At 46.0% G+C, this 23,067-nt stretch overlaps 1 protein-coding gene across 1 annotated transcript in view; it reads left to right on the top strand.

Moving 5' to 3' along the window:
* ARHGEF3 (Rho guanine nucleotide exchange factor 3) overlaps nucleotides 1-23,067 on the top strand; it is a 354,608-nt gene that overhangs the window by 83,861 nt on the left and 247,680 nt on the right. The window contains exon 2 of the mRNA XM_075321321.1: nucleotides 15,314-15,380. Within this exon, the coding sequence (XP_075177436.1) occupies nucleotides 15,314-15,380 (67 nt within the window). The remainder of the gene's footprint in view (nucleotides 1-15,313; nucleotides 15,381-23,067) is intronic.

Raw genomic sequence — 23,067 nt, 5'->3', positions numbered from 1 at the left:
ATATAGTCAGCAGCAGCGTGTAGTCAACAGGACGTAGTCAGCAGCGTATAGTCAGCAGCGTATAGTCAGCAGGGTATAGTCAGCAGGGTATAGTCAGCAGCGTATAGTCAGCAGCGTATAGTCAGCAGTGTATAGTCAGGAGCATATAGTCAGCAGCGTATAGTCAGCAGCGTATAGTCAGCAGTGTATAGTCAGGAGCATATAGTCAGCAGGGTATAGTCAGCAGCGTATAGTCAGCAGTGCATAGTCAGCAGCATATAGTCAGCAGCATATAGTCAGCAGCGTATAGTCAGCAGTGTATAGTCAGGAGCATATAGTCAGCAGGGTATAGTCAGCAGCGTATAGTCAGCAGTGCATAGTCAGCAGCATATAGTCAGCAGCGTATAGTCAGCAGCGTATAGTCAGCAGTGTATAGACAGGAGCATATAGTCAGCAGGGTATAGTCAGCAGTGTATAGTCAGGAGCATATAGTCAGCAGCGTATAGTCAGCAGCGTATAGTCAGCAGTGTATAGACAGGAGCATATAGTCAGCAGGGTATAGTCAGCAGGGTATAGTCAGCAGGGTATAGTCAGCAGGGTATAGTCAGCAGTGTATAGTCAGCAGTGTATAGTCAGCAGGGTATAGTCAGCAGGGTATAGTCAGCAGGGTATAGTCAGCAGTGTATAGTCAGCAGTGTATAGTCAGCAGGGTATAGTCAGCAGGGTATAGTCAGCAGGGTATAGTCAGCAGGGTATAGTCAGCAGGGTATAGTCAGCAGGGTATAGTCAGCAGGGTATAGTCAGCAGGGTATAGTCAGCAGGGTATAGTCAGCAGGGTATAGTCAGCAGCGTATAGTCAGCAGCATATAGTCAGCAGCGTATAGTCAGCAGTGTATAGTCAGGAGCATATAGTCAGCAGGGTATAGTCAGCAGCATATAGTCAGCAGCGTATAGTCAGCAGCGTATAGTCAGCAGTGTATAGACAGGAGCATATAGTCAGCAGGGTATAGTCAGCAGGGTATAGTCAGCAGTGTATAGTCAGGAGCATATAGTCAGCAGGGTATAGTCAGCAGGGTATAGTCAGCAGGGTATAGTCAGCAGTGTATAGTCAGCAGCGTATAGTCAGCAGGGTATAGTCAGCAGTGTATAGTCAGCAGTGTATAGTCAGCAGGGTATAGTCAGCAGTGTATAGTCAGCAGGGTATAGTCAGCAGGGTATAGTCAGCAGTGTATAGTCAGCAGGGTATAGTCAGCAGGGTATAGTCAGCAGCGTATAGTCAGCAGGGTATAGTCAGCAGGGTATAGTCAGCAGGGTATAGTCAGCAGGGTATAGTCAGCAGGGTATAGTCAGCAGGGTATAGTCAGCAGCGTATAGTCAGCAGGGTATAGTCAGCAGCGTATAGTCAGCAGTGTATAGTCAGCAGGGTATAGTCAGCAGGGTATAGTCAGCAGGGTATAGTCAGCAGGGTATAGTCAGCAGGGTATAGTCAGCAGTGTATAGTCAGCAGTGTATAGTCAGCAGTGTATAGTCAGCAGTGTATAGTCAGCAGGGTATAGTCAGCAGGGTATAGTCAGCAGGGTATAGTCAGCAGTGTAGCAGCGTATAGTCAGCAGTGTATAGTCAGCAGGGTATAGTCAGCAGTGTTTAGTCAGCAGCGTATAGTCAGCAGTGTATAGTCAGCAGGGTATAGTCAGCAGTGTATAGTCAGCAGGGTATAGTCAGCAGGGTATAGTCAGCAGGGTATAGTCAGCAGGGTATAGTCAGCAGGGTATAGTCAGCAGGGTATAGTCAGCAGCGTATAGTCAGCAGGGTATAGTCAGCAGCGTATAGTCAGCAGCGTATAGTCAGCAGGGTATAGTCAGCAGTGTATAGTCAGCAGGGTATAGTCAGCAGGGTATAGTCAGCAGTGTATAGTCAGCAGGGTATAGTCAGCAGGGTATAGTCAGCAGGGTATAGTCAGCAGGGTATAGTCAGCAGGGTATAGTCAGCAGCGTATAGTCAGCAGGGTATAGTCAGCAGCGTATAGTCAGCAGGGTATAGTCAGCAGCGTATAGTCAGCAGTGTATAGTCAGCAGGGTATAGTCAGCAGGGTATAGTCAGCAGTGTATAGTCAGCAGGGTATAGTCAGCAGGGTATAGTCAGCAGGGTATAGTCAGCAGGGTATAGTCAGCAGTGTATAGTCAGCAGTGTATAGTCAGCAGTGTATAGTCAGCAGTGTATAGTCAGCAGTGTATAGTCAGCAGGGTATAGTCAGCAGTGTATAGTCAGCAGTGTATAGTCAGCAGTGTATAGTCAGCAGTGTATAGTCAGCAGGGTATAGTCAGCAGTGTATAGTCAGCAGGGTATAGTCAGCAGTGTTTAGTCAGCAGCGTATAGTCAGCAGTGTATAGTCAGCAGGGTATAGTCAGCAGTGTATAGTCAGCAGTGTATAGTTAGCAGTGTATAGTCAGCAGTGTATAGTTAGCAGTGTATAGTCAGCAGCGTATAGTCAGCAGGGTATAGTCAGCAGGGTATAGTCAGCAGGATATAGTCAGCAGGGTATAGTCAGCAGGGTATAGTCAGCAGGGTATAGTCAGCAGTGTATAGTCAGCAGTGTATAGTCAGCAGCGTATAGTCAGCAGGGTATAGTCAGCAGGGTATAGTCAGCAGGGTATAGTCAGCAGGGTATAGTCAGCAGGGTATAGTCAGCAGTGTATAGTCAGCAGTGTATAGTCAGCAGTGTATAGTCAGCAGTGTATAGTCAGCAGCGTATAGTCAGCAGGGTATAGTCAGCAGGGTATAGTCAGCAGGGTATAGTCAGCAGGGTATAGTCAGCAGGGTATAGTCAGCAGCGTATAGTCAGCAGGGTATAGTCAGCAGTGTATAGTCAGCAGTGTATAGTCAGCAGCGTATAGTCAGCAGGGTATAGTCAGCAGGGTATAGTCAGCAGCGTATAGTCAGCAGGGTATAGTCAGCAGGGTATAGTCAGCAGTGTATAGTCAGCAGTGTATAGTCAGCAGCGTATAGTCAGCAGGGTATAGTCAGCAGGGTATAGTCAGCAGGGTATAGTCAGCAGGGTATAGTCAGCAGGGTATAGTCAGCAGCGTATAGTCAGCAGGGTATAGTCAGCAGTGTATAGTCAGCAGTGTATAGTCAGCAGCGTATAGTCAGCAGGGTATAGTCAGCAGGGTATAGTCAGCAGGGTATAGTCAGCAGGGTATAGTCAGCAGGGTATAGTCAGCAGGGTATAGTCAGCAGGGTATAGTCAGCAGTGTATAGTCAGCAGGGTATAGTCAGCAGGGTATAGTCAGCAGTGTATAGTCAGCAGTGTATAGTCAGCAGGGTATAGTCAGCAGGGTATAGTCAGCAGGGTATAGTCAGCAGGGTATAGTCAGCAGTGTATAGTCAGCAGTGTATAGTCAGCAGGGTATAGTCAGCAGCGTATAGTCAGCAGGGTATAGTCAGCAGGGTATAGTCAGCAGGGTATAGTCAGCAGGGTATAGTCAGCAGGGTATAGTCAGCAGGGTATAGTCAGCAGTGTATAGTCAGCAGGGTATAGTCAGCAGGGTATAGTCAGCAGTGTATAGTCAGCAGTGTATAGTCAGCAGGGTATAGTCAGCAGGGTATAGTCAGCAGGGTATAGTCAGCAGGGTATAGTCAGCAGGGTATAGTCAGCAGTGTATAGTCAGCAGTGTATAGTCAGCAGGGTATAGTCAGCAGCGTATAGTCAGCAGGGTATAGTCAGCAGCGTATAGTCAGCAGGGTATAGTCAGCAGGGTATAGTCAGCAGTGTATAGTCAGCAGTGTATAGTCAGCAGTGTATAGTCAGCAGGGTATAGTCAGCAGGGTATAGTCAGCAGCGTATAGTCAGCAGGGTATAGTCAGCAGTGTATAGTCAGCAGTGTATAGTCAGCAGTGTATAGTCAGCAGGGTATAGTCAGCAGGGTATAGTCAGCAGCGTCTTGCAGATAAGACACCGCATTATATATGACCTATGGTGGGCTCGGGGGGGGGGTCTCTTTTTTTTTTTTGCATTGGGGACCATCTTTCGGCTACTCCCCTTTATACTCACCTGACAGTTCCACTAAATTCTTTCTTCATTCCTAAATTTCACAGTGGATATAATAAGCCCACGCTCGTATTTACTTGGCACACAGACGCTAAAAAAGAAAAAATCTTCAGAATTTGAATATAAAACCTTGAGAACAGATAATGGAGTCCTGGCAGCGAATGAAAGCGCGTGACGCGTCTGAGCCGGGAATGTGAGTGTAATCGGGGGCGGCGCAGCCTCGCGGCAGCACAGACACGGTTATTTGTGGTAGTGCGCGGCAGCGGACGGTCCACGCAGCGCTCGGCTTTCATCTCTGTTTTCTGTTTTATATGAGATGACTTTTGCCCTAAACCTCTCTCATATCCAGTTCCCAAAGTAGAATCCAGAGCATTTCACATCGCTTATTGAAGTGTGGACGTTAGCCGTGTGCGGGGACTAAATAGGCGAGAGTGGGGGTATGCTATACTGCAGGGAGGATCAAGACCCTTCAAGGTCAGCCATGTTTACTGATAAAGATGGTGCAAATCATTTTGCAGGACCCGATCCAGTGATCACACCAGTAGTCCGCAGGACCAGAGCCCAGAGAAAACCGCCTTTTGCTTCCCTTCAATATAAAATGTCACATGTCTTACCATCTGATGCTGGTTATAGAATCTCATGCTTTTGCTGTCCAATTTGGAAGGAGCCTGTCTCTTGAAGAAGCTGAGGAGTCATGACTATTGCAGCTGTGGAGTATTTTTCTTTTTATGCCTATTTTCCCTTTGTCTGTCTCCCTTACCTTGTGTTGTATTATTGCAATAGTGAGACTAGTGTTCTTGCCGGCCTTCTCACTAGCCAGGGTGAGTTCAGGGCAAGCCAGGGCTTAGGCATATGATAGCAACGGGGAAAGGACCCAAATAAAGATGTTAGGGAGTGTAGGGATCAGCCTCAGGTGAGTGTTAGGAGGTAACCACGCTCCAAAAATGTGAGGGGTGTACTCACTTTTGTAATATACTGCAAATCCAGTATATAGTAGGCTGAAGGTGCCCGTACACCTCAAATAAATATTGGGGCGAATGCTCATTTCTCCCAACTCCCCTTTACACATGAGATCTCCCCCAGGACGACTGCAGCACAATAGTGCACAGAATGGAGTCTTACGAGGGATACCTGAGTGACAGGTGAGAGCAGCCTTATTATAGGGTGCAGCAGTAGAAGTGACATACCGTGCATAGCTCGAGAACTTGTCCCTGCAACATTTCTTATATATCTGCCAAATGGAATTCCAACGAGACGGACAAGCGAGGGACGGTCCTGCCATGGAGCAGCGCTCGGCACCTGCGCCGTGTTGGGCGTTCATGCACATTGACGTGCCCGTGCTGTGCCATTGTCATCCTTGACTATTGTGGCCCAAAATTCTGAGACTGACACAAATGTATTTTTTTTTCACAAAGTTTGTCAGTTCATTGTTTTTACATCTCCTAATCAAATGTTTCTATGGTTACTGAAGTAGAATGATAAACATTCCGGAAGTTTTTAAACTTTTATTACTTTTGTTGACAAATACGTCAAGTGTATGTAAAGACTCAACGTCTACAGTGTGGTCCAAATATTGTGAGTGACCCCCTCCATGGATGAGAAGCCCCCACACATTGTATGTGAGCCCCTCTATGGATAACAAGCCTTCACACATTGTAAGTGAGCCCCCTCTATGGATGAGAAGCCCCCACATATAGTGAGTGACCCCCTCCATGGATGAGAAGCCCCCACATATTGTGAGTGAGCCCCTCCATGAAGCCCCCACATATTGTGAGTGCCCCCCTCTATGGATGTGAAGCCCCCACATATTGTGAGTGAGCCCCTCCATGAAGCCCCCACAGATTGTGAGTGAGCCCCTCCGTGGATGAGAAGCCCCCACATATTGTGAGTGAGCCCCTCCGTGGATGAGAAGCCCCCACATATTGTGAGTGAGCCCCTCCGTGGATGAGAAGCCCCCACATATTGTGAGTGACGCCCTCCATGGATGAGAAGCCCCCACATATTGTGAGTGAGCCCCTCCGTGGATGAGAAGCCCCCACATATTGTGAGTGAGCCCCTCCGTGGATGAGAAGCCCCCACATATTGTGAGTGAGCCCCTCCGTGGATGAGAAGCCCCCACATATTGTGAGTGACCCCCTCCATGGATGAGAATCCCCCACACATTGTAAGTGACCCCTCCATGGATGAGAAGCCCCCACATATTGTGAGTGACCCCTCCATGGATGAGAAGCCCCCACATATTGTGAGTGACCCCTCCATGGATGAGAAGCCCCCACATATTGTGAGTGAGCCCCTCCGTGGATGAGAAGCCCCCACATATTGTGAGTGAGCCCTCCATGGATGAGAAGCCCCCATATATTGTGAGTGAGCCCCTCCGTGGATGAGAAGCCCCCACATATTGTGAGTGACCCCTCCATGGATGAGAAGCCCCCACATATTGTGAGTGAGCCCCTCCGTGGATGAGAAGCCCCCACATATAGTGAGTGACCCCCTCCATGGATGAGAAGCCCCCACACATTGAGTGCCCCCCTCTATGGATGTGAAGCCCCCACACATTGTGAGTGAGCCCCTCCATGGATGAGAAGCCCCCACATATTGTGAGTGAGCCCCTCCATGGATGAGAAGCCCCCACATATAGTGAGTGCCCCCCTCTATGGATGTGAAGCCCCCACACATTGTGAGTGAGCCCCTCCGTGGATGAGAAACCCCCACATATTGTGAGTGAGCCCCTCCATGGATGAGAAGCCCCCACATATTGTGAGTGAGCCCCTCCATGGATGAGAAGCCCCCACATATTGTGAGTGAGCCCCTCCATGGATGAGAAGCCCCCACATATTGTGAGTGACCCCTCCATGGATGAGAAGCCCCCACATATTGTGAGTGACCCCTCCATGGATGAGAAGCCCCCTCACATCAGTGGTCTCAGGTGGCAGACACAGGACGCGGGTGTCGCTCACCTCTTCTTCGAGATGTTCCTCAGTGGTCTGTAGGGGGCTTCATCAGAGACGACCCCTCTACCCCCGTCCTCTGCTCTCCGTTCTCTGTGCTTCCTGCAGTTATTTTTTCGTTATTGCCATTATATAAAGGACATTGCCCAAATTTCTGAATTTGATGTTGTTTTCCCAAATGAAGCCTAAATCAGCCGCCCGCGCATATTCCTCTTTTATGGTGAACTACAGAAACCGGCCCTGTCCATGTCCTTAGAGGACGCAGCCACCTACTCCTCATGTATTTACTGCAGAGGACTCGATGTTATAGGACTTGTCAATACGTTTTATAGCAGCCACGCTGATGACAGAATAGAGCGGAGAAGCTGCCATTTATGGGACCCCCCGATCAGATTTCCCTGCGCGCAGGTTACGTGTCCCCTAATTACAGACCCCGCCATTCTGCAGATGAACGCGGCTTTGAACTTCAAAAGTTTTTTTCTTCTTTGAAAGCTGAGGCGCTGCTCCAGACATGTGGCCGTGGCCGCAGATGAAGTCTGGTTCATGCTGATTTAGCGGACAGATCCCACGTTAGGGGACGCGTCTCACAACATATGGCAGCACTTACAGATTGTGGGATCGCTGAATAAGAGGCTTTATTTAGAAGCATTTACATTCTATACATTCTCATGCTCTTTAAACCCTTCGTTCCATTCATCAGCGTTCTGTCAGCACTTTATGTGCTGGAATTGTCTTTCACTCTCTTTCCAAGGTGCATTGCCCATATTATTGTCTTAAATATTATTATTATTATTATTATTATTAATGCTTTACCTGCCCTGAACCAAAAGCTCTTCTCTATGTTTAACAGAGACTGGGGCAAAACTAGAAGAACCAGCGCCCCAGAGCAAACTATAGAATAAGACCCCCCCAACTGCGCTGTCACAAGACGGGCCAACTAGATTCCTTAATGTCATGAGGTGGTAAGATGCCATCTGCAGGAGGAACTGGGACACTTAAAATAGTTGAGCAGGATGCTTATTTTCCTTGCCCCAGCACAGCACAGTGCCCTCGGTCCGCAGCCCCAGCACAGCACAGTGCCCTCGGTCTGCAGCCCTAGCACAGCACAGTGCCCTCGGTCCACAGCCCCAGCACAGCACAGTGCCCTTGGTCCGCAGCCCCAGCACAGCATAGTGCCCTCGGTCCGCAGCCCCAGTACAGCACAGTTCCCTCGGTCCACAGCCCCAGCACAGCACAGTGCCCTCGGTCCGTTGCCGTGCCCCAGTCACAGCACAGCACAGTGCCCTTGGTCCGCAGTCCCGGCACAGCACAGTGCCCTCGGTCCCCAGCCCCAGCACAGCACAGTGCCCTCGGTCCACAGCCCCAGCACAGCACAGTGCCCTCGGTCCGTTGCCGTGCCCCAGTCACAGCACAGCACAGTGCCCTTGGTCCGCAGTCCCGGCACAGCACAGTGCCCTCGGTCCGCAGCCCCAGCACAGCACAGTGCCCTCGGTCCGCAGCCCCAGCACAGCACAGTGCCCTTGGTCCGCAGTCACAGCACAGCACAGTGCCCTCGGTCCGCAGCCCCAGCACAGCACAGTGCCCTCGGTCCGCAGCCCCAGCACAGCACAGTGCCCTCGGTCCACAGCTCCAGCACAGCACAGTGCCCTCGGTCCGCAAGCCCCAGCACAGCACAGTGCCCTCGGTCCGCAGCCCCAGCACAGCACAGTGCCCTCGGTCCGCAGTCCCAGCACAGCACAGTGCCCTCGGTCCACAGCTCCAGCACAGCACAGTGCCCTCGGTCCACAGCTCCAGCACAGCACAGTGCCCTCGGTCCGCAGTCCCAGCACAGTACAGTGCCCTCGGTCCGCAGTCCCAGCACAGCACAGTGCCCTCGGTCCGCAGCCCCAGCACAGCACAGTGCCCTCGGTCCGCAGTCCCAGCACAGCACAGTGCCCTCGGTCCGCAGTCCCAGCACAGCACAGTGCCCTCGGTCCACAGCTCCAGCACAGCACAGTGCCCTCGGTCCACAGCTCCAGCACAGCACAGTGCCCTCGGTCCACAGCTCCAGCACAGCACAGTAATGAAGTAATGAAGACCTCGCTTCACCTCTTGTAGGTGCTCAGGAGGAAAATAGACTGTCATTGGAGGTTAACTCCGGCACACTACCAATTTCCCATAAGCCAAAAAATGAAGAATACAGTGGTATTAAAGTGGTACCACTGTATTCTTCATTTTTTGGCTTATGGGAAATTGGTAGTGTGCCGGAGTTAACCTCCAATGCCAGTACAGCACAGTGCCATCGGTCCACAGCTCCAGCACATCACCCGCAGCCCCAGCACAGAGGCGCAGCATCGCCTTATTCCACCACTGCCCCTGTGTCCTGTAACCCTGCTCCAAAACTGCTGCCGCCGGCTCTCGGTAAGACACCACCAGATTGTAAGACGAACTTTGGGGTGCGTTTTATGATCCGCTGCGTCCTATAAACCAAAAAATACGGTAACATACAAAATTTTAATCAGCACCTCAACTCCAATAATTGGGGTCTTTCTTTTGCCCCCTCTATGGATCCAGATCACCATTTTTGTGCATAATAATGACATGTACGAAACTTTTTTTAAGAATGTAGGCGCCAATAGCTGCATTCATTTTAACAGGGGTCATTACACTAAATTGTTAGAAAATAACCAATTTAAAAGGGTTTTAAAAAACTGTACTTTAGACTCCCATTTTATTTTTTTGGCTCCATTAGATATTCTCCAAAACAGATTTATAACTCAAAAATACCCTGAAAAACTTAAATAAAGGGCTTTTGAAAAAACTAGGAACATCAACCAATCTGTACTACTGATAAATAAACCTGTTAAATTTTATCCGACTGTCATGCGGCATTCAGCGTTGCACTCACTGGGTGTCATGGCGTCATCGGACTCTCTTCACACTGCAGAGTCTGACTGACAGGCTGGGATTCCTTAGTTGCACAGCCTGTAATGGGCATTGGCTGGGTCTGGCTCCACTGCTCTCCACTTCAGCAGGTTCTGGATTCTGAGGCTGAGTGCCGGATATAGCTTCTGCTTCCTCGGGTCCAGTAGTTTTCCTGTTTTATGGTGATCTACAATTTGCGTGTCACGCTGCACTACTGAAGTTACTGAAGCCACAGGTATTGTAGCTTCAGAGTTCAGTTTAGGAAGCAACCACTAGAGGTCAGCAGAGAAGTCAGTAATCCGAGTCAGCAGCAAGAGGTCCAAGACAGAAGCCCGGGGAGAGACAAATCATGGTCAGAAGCTAGCAAAGAGTCAGAAGCCAAAGAGTAACATACAAACCAAAGGGGAGAGACAAATCGTGGTCAGGAGCTAGCAAAGAGTCAGAAGTCAAAGAGTAACGTTCAAACCAAAGAGGAGAGACGAATGCCGGAGTCAGGAGCGAGGATACAGGTCAGCGGCCGGGAAGTCCAAATACAGTTAAGGGAGGAGGACAAACAGGTTAGGCCAGGGGAAAACAGCAGACCGGAACGGGTAGTAGGGACCGAGACGGGCAGACGAACGAGGGAGGGTACAAGTCAGGACACAGTAGCAGAGAGGCAGGACAGATTGGGAACACTCACCAGAGCCAGTATACAAGCTGCAAGGCAGAAATATCACTAGCGCTGAATATCAGACAGCACCCAGATATAGCATCCCGGGATCCAGAACGAGGCAAGGGAAGATACCCCTGACATGACCATGCCGGAGCTGGAAGTAACCACAGCAGGGAAAAGCCGACCTGGACCATGACATTGCGGTTTCGCGTGGTGTGTGAGTTCTCCAGGTGTGCATTTATTTCTTACCCCTTTTACGTTACTTCCCAGTCATATATTGTCCCTCCTTTGTGTTTGAGTGCAGTGTGCACGAGTTTTCATTTATCCTTGTTTGTGTCAATTTGTAGGCTTTTGGTTACTGGATTTCCAGCCCGCTCCCAGGGTGGGGAGGAGTAGTATCAGGGCTCGGACAGGAGACAGGGTCACGCTGGGGGCTCAAACCTGTCTACCATCAAGCATACCTCCGAGATAAGGGACAGCGCAGGGCTCCATCCCCTGCTCCCTATGTACATACCCCATGACATCGATTCATCGTTTGGTTACGCGGGCAGCGCAGAGGAACCACCTTCTACTTTATTGCGAACATACGAATGACATTTTGGATGAAAATTTTCCATTTTTTTTTATTAAAACCAGATTATTTTTCATATTCTTGTTTGATTCGTTATTGCATTTATGGAAAGCCACATTGTTTCAAGAAAGAAATGTTTTTGGGTTTTTTTTTCAACATTTTTTATGTTATTTTGAATAAATGCCAAAAAGTAGCAAAACCGCTCAGCTGCATGAATGGCCATAGACCGGTCCGTGCCCTCTCGTAATATGGTCACAAGACTTCTTCTGGTGTCATTCTCCTTTTTAGGTCCAGCTGAAAAACCCATAAACTCCTTTTTACAAGTTCAGTCTCATTTTCAAGCCTCAGAGACGTTTAATGAATATGAAATAAAAGAATAAACACACAGACACCAGGATACGGTCCAAGATCTAAACATCTGGCTTCGGTCAGTGACGATCCAGGTGGTCTCATTAATCTCGCCTGCCTGATCTGATGGAGGCTCCTTCTCTGGGAAGTGGCGGATTTCACCGCAGCGCGCCATTGACATCATATTCTCACTCACCGAGGGCTGGAATCTTCTCTATGTCACTGAGCAGGGTCAGGCGGCATTAATCACGTCAGCAGCTTCCTTACCTATATACTGGTGATGAGGTTTTTATATTTTTTTTCCAGCTGATTGAGAACCAGGGCACGGAGATCCCTCCAAATCCCCCTGACAATTGGAGTCCCAAAAGCTTTAGTCTCAGCAAGTTTACAAACTTTATTTAGACGTGAGGTTACGCTGTCCGCGCACATAAACTTTTATTCTTTTCTTTATTTCTCTATTTAAGGCTCTGGGCATAATGAGTTTTTAGGATTTTTTTGTGAGTGTATGCATTCCAAAATATGCCACAAAAATGAATGAGTTTTTGAGGATTTTTTTAGGGGGGGTTGGATGCAATCCAACAAATGTTGCAAAAATTGCATTTTTTTGTGCATCCTTATTACTTTTTTTATGCATTTTTGAGTGCAGATTTGTCAGAAAACTGTATGCAAATCCTTAAGGTATGTGCGGATGATGAGTTTTTTGTTGCAGAAATTTTCTGCACCAAAAACTGCACCTTGAGGCAGAAAACGCACCAAAAAACACCCTTTTGTGCCATGCGTTTTTTAGTGAAATCAATGGTTAAAAAACGCAGGAAAAAATGCATCAACAATTATAATAATTATTATAATTTTATTTATTTATATAGCGCTATTAATTCCACAGCGCTTTACATCCCTATCTGTATGTCTTTGGAGTGTGGGAGGAAACCGGAGAACCCGGAGGAAACCCACGCAAACACGGGGAGAACATACAAACTCCTTGCAGATGGTGTCCTTGGTGGGATTCGAACCCAGGACCCCAGCGCTGCAAGACTGCAGTGCTAACCACTGAGCCACTACAAGACTGAAGTGCTAACCACTGAGCCACTACAAGACTGCAGTGCTAACCACTGAGCCACCACAAGACTGCAGTGCTAACCACTGAACCACTACAAGACTGCAGTGCTAACCACTGAACCACTACAAGACTGCAGTGCTAACCACTGAGCCACCGTGCCGCCACGATTGACACACTGCTTCTATTTTCTGCACCAAAATCTGCAAGAAAAAAAAAGCAACGTGCGCACAGCACTACAGAATTCTCATTGACTTTGCTGCTATAAGATAAGACATACAGGTTTGGGCAACAAACTGCACCAAAAAATGCACAAAAAAGTAGTGTGTGCACAAGACCTTATGCCAGCAAAGCAAATGAGAATCCGGAAGTCTCGTGCACACGTTGAGGTTTTTTCTCTTGCAGATTTGGTGCAGAAAATAATCTGCAGCGTGTCAATTCTTTATGCATTTTTCATAATTGAAAGCAATGAAAAATGCATCTAAAAAAAGGGTAAAAAAACGTATAAAAAAAACGCTTTCCTGCCAAGAGACGCAGAAATTTCTGCAACCAAATACTCAACGTGCGCACATAGCCCAAACCCCCCCACCCCCCCACCCCCCCAAACTTGAAGACTCTTCCTGTTCACTTCAATGTTAATGCTGATAGTTTTTTTTAAGCGTTTTTCTTCTTCCTGTCATTTAACAAAAAAAAGTGCTCCTCACTTCTTTGAAGAGGAGGATCTTTAAATTAGGCACTGTCCAATCTAAAGGCTGCAAAAAAATATCCTTCTGAAAAAGAAAAACTCAAAAAAACTCCCCCAAAAATGAATGTTTCCTGAACCCCTTAAAAAACATAGGGCCGGATTAATTAAGACCAGCGTTGTTCACAAGGGGGCATAAATCATGGCCGTCGGAGAATCAGCATGCTCCCCTGTGTGCGCCTCATCACTAATCTTACTCCAGTCTCTGCTGGAGTAAGATTTCTGGCCTAACGAACGACGCCGCTCATCATGAATTTGATGAGCGAAGGTCGCCACAACCCTATCGTAGCTCTGCCCATTTTGTCGGAGCTAGGCGAAACGCGTGAGACCGCCAAAAGTCACATGATTTTAGTGTAGCTGCCACTTGGACCAAAATTTTGACTTTTCAAAACTATTTGTCGGAGCTGGGCAAAACGCGTGAAAAAGCCAAAAGTCGCATTTTATTGCAGCCGCTAGTTGCGCCAAAATTTTGTGAATTTTGAAAGCTTTTTACACCAGTATAACAAAAGTTTTGATGAATCGGGCCCTTTGCACACTGCTTAACTCTTTTTTTTTTTTTTACCATAACCTTCCTTTTTAAATTACTTTTCTGAGTGAAATGGAGACTTTTTGGCGCCTCCTTATCACTAAAGGTGCTGCAGATTTGTGCTTTTAATTATAATTATTATTATTATTTGTGTTTGTTTATATTTATTTTTGTGTATTTTTTTGTTTTTATGTATTATTTATTTATTTTTTTAAACCTCCATATTCAGAAAAGCACCATGGAATTAATGGTGCTCTATAAATAATAATAATAACAGTAATAATAATAATAAATATTAATAATAATTATTAATATTGTTATGATTAATAATAATAATAATTCAAAACATTTCTAAAACAAAAAAAGTCTTACGGCCCAATTCATTAATTATTTTTTGCCTTTTTTGTTTATTTTTTGTGACTTTAATAATAATAATAATAATACTAAAAATAATAATTCTAAAAGTTTCAAAAACAAACAAAAAAAGTCTTACGGCCCAATTCATTAATGCATTTTTGCCTGTTTTATTTTATGTGACTTTATTATTATTATTATTACTATTATTATTATTAATAATAATAATAATAATAATAATAATAATTCAAAACGTTTCAAAAACCAAGAAAAAAAGTCTTATGGCCCAATTCATTAATGCATTTTTGCCTGTTTTATTTTATGTGACTTTATTATTATTATTATTAATAATAATAATAATAATAATTCAAAAAGTTTCAAAAACAAAAAAATCGCAAAAAATAAACAAAAAAGGCAAAAATGCATTAATGAATTAGGCTGTAAGACTTTTTTTTAAAAACGTTTTGAATTATTATTATTAGTATTATTAATAGAACACCATTAATTCCATGGTGCTGTACTGAATATGAAAGTTTAAAAAAATAAATAAATAATACATAAAAACAAAAAAATACACAAAATAAATATAAACAAACCCAAATAATAATTCAAAAAGTTTCAAAAACAAAAAAAGTCTTAAAGCCCAATTTATTAATGCATTTTTGCCTTTTTTGTTTATTTTTTTGCAACATTTTTAAAGTCTATTTTATGAAGGATTTTGTAAAAAAAAAGTTACTATATACTATAAGTAAAAAAAAAAAGACAAAAAAAAATATGAGGGGACCCATGGGTTTTTCATTTTCTGGCTGACTGAGGATAAAGGCTCCTGCGATGCTCTAAGTAACCAGTAAATGAGCCTCGAGGCGCTGACAGTCGCTTGTTTATCTTCTTACGTGAAGCGTCCTCTTCTCCGGACTCATCCACATCCTCAGTTTCCATTACAGTTTATCGGAGCCGTCGCTTCCGGGTTTTGGGGTCAGTATAATCCAATTATCGGGCGCTTCGTTTTCTGCAAATGTTTACAAAACACTGAGGGAAATGATACAAATATATAAAGTGTCAGGAAATCGTTACATTTTCGGATTGTGATGGCAGAGTCCAGGTTTGTCCTAGATCAGTGACTCTGAGTTTTCTTGCTTGGTAAATACTAAAAAATACTTTTTCCTATTTCTTTTTTCCCTTTGCAGAACAACATGGCAGCCGACAAATTCTTTCTCCTTGTTTTCTTCTTCAAAAGGCTGGAACTTTAAAGGGGTAAGAGATTTTTCTCTATAAACAAATGTTCCAAATGCAATTGACTTGTATTTATTAGTAAACAGAGTCTCCATGAAATAATTCTTGTGGCGTTCCTCTGTTATTCCTCCTGGAAACAGAAGAACAACTTGACAACTGGGTGTTTCCGTTCTGCTTCTCGGAGGGGCGTGTCCTGGAATCTAGAAGCACTGATTGGACAGTGTCAGAGTTTGCAGGGACACGCCTCCAACTGGTAACGCCCAGCTGTCAATCTAGAATTTCCCGGAGGAATAGAAGAGGAACGGAGCAATGCAACATTTTCAGAGTTGTTTCAGTATTGCAAATATGAAAAAGAGTGGAGACATGTCCCTTTAAGATATAGTAACACTATGTCCAGGAAGTTTTGTGTACAGCATACTCACTTTTTACTTATAGAGTAGAAGCCCTGAAAAATCTATAAAATATTAGCAATAGAGCGATATTATTCTGTCCTATGTTCCAGAATATTGGCCAGAATATTCTTAGTTATGTGTTACCTTGTAGTTATATTATATAGCACCGATACATAGTATTATTGTAACTTCTCACTTGGGATTTGGATGTAGTCTTTGGGTTTGTTCACACTTTGCGTTTTTGCTACATACAGTATACACACATACTCTGCTCACAAAACATTAGGGGGTGAGATTTCAGGATGCTCCTAAAATGCCCTCTGACCTTTTCAGGTGACCTTAATGTGACCTCCTCTAATCTTTTTTTAATGTTCATGTCCATCTGTTCAATGTTTCAGGACTTTTAGCACAACTTGTTCTCTAACAAAGAGTTTAATGGCAAAATTCACAACAGGTGTTTGATCCATGAATCGCCCAATACATTTTGGGGTTCAGTAAGAATTGGTATTAAACCGTCCTCCTCATAATGCTGTTCACATCCTGACATCATGAGACCAAGACGACATCTAACAATTGATCAGCACCATTGTGAGGCGCGGTTCTCAGATAACGCTTAGGGCGGCTTTGCACGTTGTGACATTGCACGTGCGATGTCGATGGGGGTCAAATCGAAAGTGACGCACATCCGGCGTCGCAGTCGATATCGCAACGTGTAAATCCTTTTTGATACGATGAACGAGCGCAAAAGCGTCGTTATCGTATCATCGCTGCAGCCTCCGACATTTCCATAATGCCGGTGCAGCGACAGGTGCGATGTTGTTCCTCGCTCCTGCGGCAGCGCACATCGCTGTGTGTAAAGCCGCAGGAGCGAGGAACATCACCTTACCTGCCTCCCGGCTGCAATGAGAAGGACGGAGGTGGGCGGGATGTTTACATCCTGCTCATCTCCGCCCCTCCACTTCAATTGGCCGCCTGCCGTGTGACGTCGCTGTGACGCCGCACGACCCGCCCCCTTAGGAAGGAGGCGGGTCGCCGGCCAGAGGGACGTCGCACGGCAGGTATGTGCGTGTGAAACTGCCGTAGCGATAATAATCGCTACGGCAGCTTTCACTAGATATTGCACGTGCGACGGGGGCGGGACTATCGCTGCAGCATCGGTAACACATTGTTACCGATGTCGCAGCGTGCAAAGCCCGCCTTAGAGTGTCACCAACAGGTTGTACAGAGATACAGAGAGACTGGAAGAGTCACAGAAAGGCAGAGAAGTGGACACTGAGCTTAGAGCGTCACACAGTATCACCAGTAGGCTGTAGAGAGACACCAAGAGACTGGAAGAGTCACAGAAAGGCAGAGAAGTGGCCACTGAGCTTATAATGTCATAGAGTGTCACCAGCAAGTTGTATAGAGATACAGAGAGACTGGAAGAGTCACAGAAAGGCAGAGAAGTGGACACTGAGCTTAGAGCGTCATATAGTATCACCAGCAGGCTGTAGAGAGACACCAAGAGACTGGAAGATTCACAGAAAGGCAGAGAAGTGGCCACTGAGCTTATAATGTCATAGAGTGTCACCAGCAAGTTGTACAGAGATACAGAGAGACTGGAAGAGTCACAGAAAGGCAGAGAAGTGGCCACTGAGCTTATAATGTCATAGAGTGTCACCAGCAAGTTGTATAGAGATACAGAGAGACTGGAAGAGTCACAGTAAGGCAGAGAAGTGGACACTGAGCTTAGAGCGTCACAAAGTATCACCAGCAGGTTGTACAGAGATACAGAGAGACTGGAAGAGTCACAGAAAGGCAGAGAAGTGGACACTGAGCTTAGAGCGTAACAAAGTATCACCAGCAGGTTGTACAGAGATACAGAGAGACTGGAGGAGTCACATAAAGGCAGAGAAGTGGACACTGAGCTTAGAGTGTCACAAAGTGTCACCAGCAGGTTGTACAGAGATACAGAGAGACTGGAGGAGTCACATAAAGGCAGAGAAGTGGACACTGAGCTTAGAGTGTCACAAAGTGTCACCAGCAGGTTGTACAGAGATACAGAGAGACTGGAGGAGTCACAGAAAGGCAGAGAAGTGGACACTGAGCTTAGAGTGTCACAAAGTGTCACCAGCAGGTTGTACAGAGATACAGAGAGATTGGAAGAGTCACAGAGAGGCATAGAAGTGGACACATCCGGTATTGATGACCTCTTCATTGTGAACAATGGGATGATGAATGCCACAGAACTACAGGCGAATTTAAGAGTGGTGGGAGGCCCCCAAGTGTTACGTCAGACCATTCAAAACCGTTTACATCAGAATGGTCTGCATGCTAGATGACTTACAAGGTACCTGACAGCACCTCCAGGCACAGGCGTCATCGACGTACCTGACTGCACCACAAGGCATAGGAGTCCTTTACGCTGGACGAGAGACCAGTGGCCTCAGTTCTGTTCACTGATGAAAATTGTATCCCACTGAGCAGAAATGATTGCCGCCAACGATGTTACCAGATGAGCCTTTGGTGGTTGTGATGTTACAGTGTGGGCCGTGTGTCTAGTCACTACAGAACGACCATACACTGTGTACAGTGACTTTTCCTACTACCAAAATAACAGCATTAATCCACTCATTGTACCTCTGCATGAACAACATGGGCCTAATTTCATCTTCATGGACAACAATGCTGCGGCTCATCAAGATCGGATCATTAGTGACCGGCTGCTGGAGACTGGCGCACCTCAAATTTAGCGGCCATCACTTTCTCCAGACCTGAATCCCATAGAAAACCTATGGGATCAGCTGAGTCACTGTGTAAAGTCCATAATTCTGTACCCCAAAACCTCAATGACCTAAGAGTCACCCTTCAGGAAGAGTGGGATGCTGACCTCCGCTGACAATATCTCCACTTGTGACCAGCAGGAGGCGGCGTTGTCAGCTGGAATTGATGCTCAAGGCCACATGATGAGTTATAGAGACAATGACATTTTTGGAGGGGTCTTATACCCACCACTGGTGTTGGCTTTTGTTTCATTAAATGAGTAAATCCCCATTCTATGGGTCTACTTAAATCCCCTTTTCAGGATAAAATGTCACTTTAGTGTAAACGTTTTACATAATTTTCACCCAAAATCAAAATCTCACTTCTTGTGATGATGTACAGTACAGACCAAAAGTTTGGACACACCTTCTCATCTCTAGAGCAACTGTTAAGAGGAGACTTTGTGCAGCAGCCTTCATGGTAAAATAGCTGCTAGGAAACCACTGCTAAGGACAGGCAACAAGCAGAAGAGACTTGTTTGGGCTAAAGAACACAAGGAATGGACATTAGACCAGTGGAAATCTGTGCTTTGGTCTGATGAGTCCAAATTTGAGATCTTTGGATCCAACCACCGTGTCTTTGTAAAAAAAGGTGAACGGCTGGACTCTACATGGCTGGTTCCCACCGTGAAGCATGGAGGAGGAGGTGTGATGGTGTGGGGGGGCTTTGCTGGTGACACTGTTGGGGATTTATTCAAAATTGAAGGCATACAGAACCAGCATGGCTACCACAGCATCTTGCAGCGGCGTGCTATTTTGTCCGGTTTGCGTTTAGTTGGACCATCATTTATTTTTCAACAGGACAATGACCCCAAACACACCTCCAGGCTGGGTAAGGGCTATTTGACTAAGAAGGAGAGGGATGGGATGCTACGCCAGATGACCTGGTCTCCACAGTCACCAGACCTGAACCCAATCGAGATGGTTTGGGGTGAGCTGGACCGCAGAGTGAAGGCAAAAGGGCCAACAAGTGCTATGCATCTCTGGGAACTCCTTCAAGACTGCTGGAAAACCATTTCCGGTGACTACCTCTTGAAGCTCATCAAGAGAATGCCAAGAGCGTGCAAAGCAGTAATGAAAGCAAAAGGTGGCGACTGTGAAGAACCTAGAATATAAGACATATTTTCAGTTGTTTCACACTTTTTTGTTAAGTATTTCATTCCACATGTGATAATTCATAGTTTTGCTGCCTTCAATGTGAATCTACAATTTTCAGAGTCCTGAAAATAAAGAAAACTCTTTGAATGAGAAGGTGTGTCCAAACTTTTGGTCTGTACTGTATATAAATTGCTTTAAACTTTAGATATGTTTGCACTGACTTCGGAGGTTGGTGTCCACAGTGGGGCAGCGCACTCCTCCTGCTTTGTGGGGTCTATGCCGAAAAATAAAGGTGAATTAATGATAAATGTGATAGAAACGTGTCTGACAAATCTGGAAATCATTTCTGGACTTTGATTTTGCTTTTAGCAGATTACATCTCACTTCAGCTTTTGCTCCCCGTATGTTCATATGGCTACAATAATACTTGTAGGTGCTGCGGGGGAGTCGGGCAGATGAAGCTTGTCCGAGGAGGAAAACAACAGAAAGCCGCATTGTGATTTGCATCGTAACATAACCCAGTTGTAGCAAAGTGGAAACATGGAAAACAGCTCGGAAGACGGCTTCTCCGTATCTATAACTTCTGCACTTGTACAACTCAATGCAAATGTGACAACGTGTTATAACGGTTACAGCGGGCGACAGATCCGAACATTTGCACTGCGGGAAAAGTGAATGTGATCAGTGCAGCGGTGCAGCGTTCCGGGAACTTAACTCATTCATCTTCATTGCTGTTCAGCACGAGAAACGTCATGTGAAGATGTGTCCAGAACAAATGGACTAAGTGATTGCTTGCAACTCTCCAGCTGCAAAACTGCTGCAGCTCAGCTCCTATAGAAATTAATGTTCTGGTCCTCTGGCTCCATAATGCCACGGCTGCAAACAGCTGATCACCAGGAGTCCCGGGCGCTGGACCCTTAGTCTAATATTGATGACCAAGGCTAAACACAGTGGACGGGAGAGCATGTAACAAAGGAGCTGGGTCACATCTGTAGTAATATGAAGTGAACTTCCCACATCATGAATAAAAAATGAACTGAATAATCTTTCTGGCCCTGAAGTGATAAAGAACACATCTATATCCCAGCTCTCTTTATATATGTAATGTGGCACATTTTCCCTTGACAGTATATCTAATTACTGTATACAACTTCTGTAATAGCAGCGCTGCTCTATTCTTATTTGTTATTGCCATCTGTGCCTGCCGTGTACGTCACCCTTTTGCACGCGTGCGCTGTTGGCCCCCACGTCATTGCCGGCGGGGTGCCGTCTTGGTGGCGCCGGCGCGTGCGTGGGATCGGAATGACACGTCTCCGCTCTCGCGCATGCGCCGTGTTGGTCTGACGGCTCCCCCGCCCGCGGTGTCGTGGTGGGCGACTGCGTCAATTTACAGGATAACGTAAACCGTGTAGGGCGGGCGATTTAAATAGACATGCGTCAGTGAAGTGCTTATGCCTTTTCTCCCTCCCTGATGAAGCTGCTAACGGAACGCACAGGCTCCCGGACAGCGAAACACGCGTCGGTGGGCTGGGGGGAACTCTCCTTCCTGGGATCTGGTCGTTTGGGCCTTTGTTACTGACACCTGCACTGCACATCTGCACTTTACTGGTGGGTACTTATATCTAATGGTGGCTACTATGTCCCGTGTTTCGGGTCTTTCATGCATCTGACACTTTAAACCATTAATTGGTATGTACTGTTCATCTGTGCAGTGATCACTTTAATACATTATTCCTGCCTGCATTCCTTATAATATTAATATAACGTACATTCATTTATTTGTGTGTACCCATCCTCTTTAATTATAGCCACGTGCAATATGTGCTTTACATGCTCATACCCCTTTTTCCCCCTTTATTTGAAAATAAAATATTTGCACAACTAATTCCTTTTCCTCCTGTTTTTCATATGTTCATATGGAGTTTGTGCTTGCGGCATGTGACCTTTGGGTGGCACTTTGATGGTTCTTATGGTATCATGGAGATCTGCTAATTTAATCCTACATTTGTATCATATAGATCTGGATTACAATATACATATTTCATTAAAATGGTGGAAATCTTGTGATTTTAAAGGGTTCGTCCAACAACGTAATATGTATGGGTCTCTGTAACGCTGGGTCCCGGTCTCTCCCGTTTTGCAGGGATGCGCTGTGACTCACCGCCGAGGCTGGCCCCCTCGCTGCCCGGCATCCCTGCTCGCTCCTCCACGTGGGTTCATTTACCGCTTGCCTCCCAAAGTCTGTGCGCGCGCGCTGCTGCCCCTCACTTAAAGGGTGTCTGTACCCTATAGACATCCGAGGCGGCTTCTATATAGTCAGTGAAAACCGGGCCCCAACTTACACAGGGCCCCTGAGAGAGAAATCGTTCATCTGAACAGCCCTATATCAGTTATTCCAGCCAATCAAAAATCATATAGCGCACATCTGATTTACACACTCGTCTGGATGAGCCCTTAGTCACCCTCCCCAGGTCCAGCGCTGAGTCTCCGCAGCCGCTCTCGCTATCTGTTACTGTATGGAGCGCTGACGTCACATGGACAATATTGGAGGCGATCGGTGAGCTCCGTCAAGCTCACTGATTGTCTGCAGCGCTCTCAGCACAAAAGACAGTAACAGACACTGAGAACAGTGGCGGAGGCTCAGCACTGGACCTGGGGAGGGTGAGTAAAGCACAGTTTGATTTAAACATTTGTACATGTCCGTATCAGGGACCATTACAGATTCTAAAAAACTTTTTCTTTGCTTTTATAATCACAAAATAGATATTTTTTAGCAATTATTTTTCTTTACAAAGTTTATTCTAAATTTTTCTTTTTTTTCTTGCTACTTTACATCTGACGAGAACGACTGCAAAGTAACGTGGTATGAATCAGCTATAGGTCAACAAGATGGGGGGGAAGGACGGGGGGGGAGGACGGACCCTCAGACATCAGGACATTTATTTATACCTCGCAGGGAATCGGATCTGCTTTATTGTAAAGCTGATGACATTTATTGTCCGGCCTAAATGAACTAAGCTCGGCCGCAGCTGCCAGAAAATTACTCAGATTAAACATCTTTTCTAGAATATCCGCGGTGTCCTTGTATCAAGAGGTTGTCATAGCAATTAATACATTCCGCACGAAATGACATTCATATATTAAAAAGTTCAAAAGCCCTTCTGATTCCGATGACATTGCTCCTTCACTTCACAACATCTTCTCGTAAGGACATCTCATTCGCAAAAGTTCAACATTTACCGCATCAATAGTCTGCTCATCCGGAAGACTTGTATTCATTCAAGGCTGAATCACTGTATACATCACATGGCCAAAAGTACACGGACACCCGAGCATCACAGCTAAAGAGTTTGCACCAAGAAAGGAGTAGAATAAATGATTACCTGCTGATCGCTGGGGTCCAAACCCTGGGAAGTG

This window comes from Anomaloglossus baeobatrachus, chromosome 8 (genome assembly GCF_048569485.1).
Source record: "Anomaloglossus baeobatrachus isolate aAnoBae1 chromosome 8, aAnoBae1.hap1, whole genome shotgun sequence".
Classification (NCBI taxonomy): domain Eukaryota; kingdom Metazoa; phylum Chordata; class Amphibia; order Anura; family Aromobatidae; genus Anomaloglossus; species Anomaloglossus baeobatrachus.
This window is presented reverse-complemented; position numbering and strand designations above follow the sequence as displayed.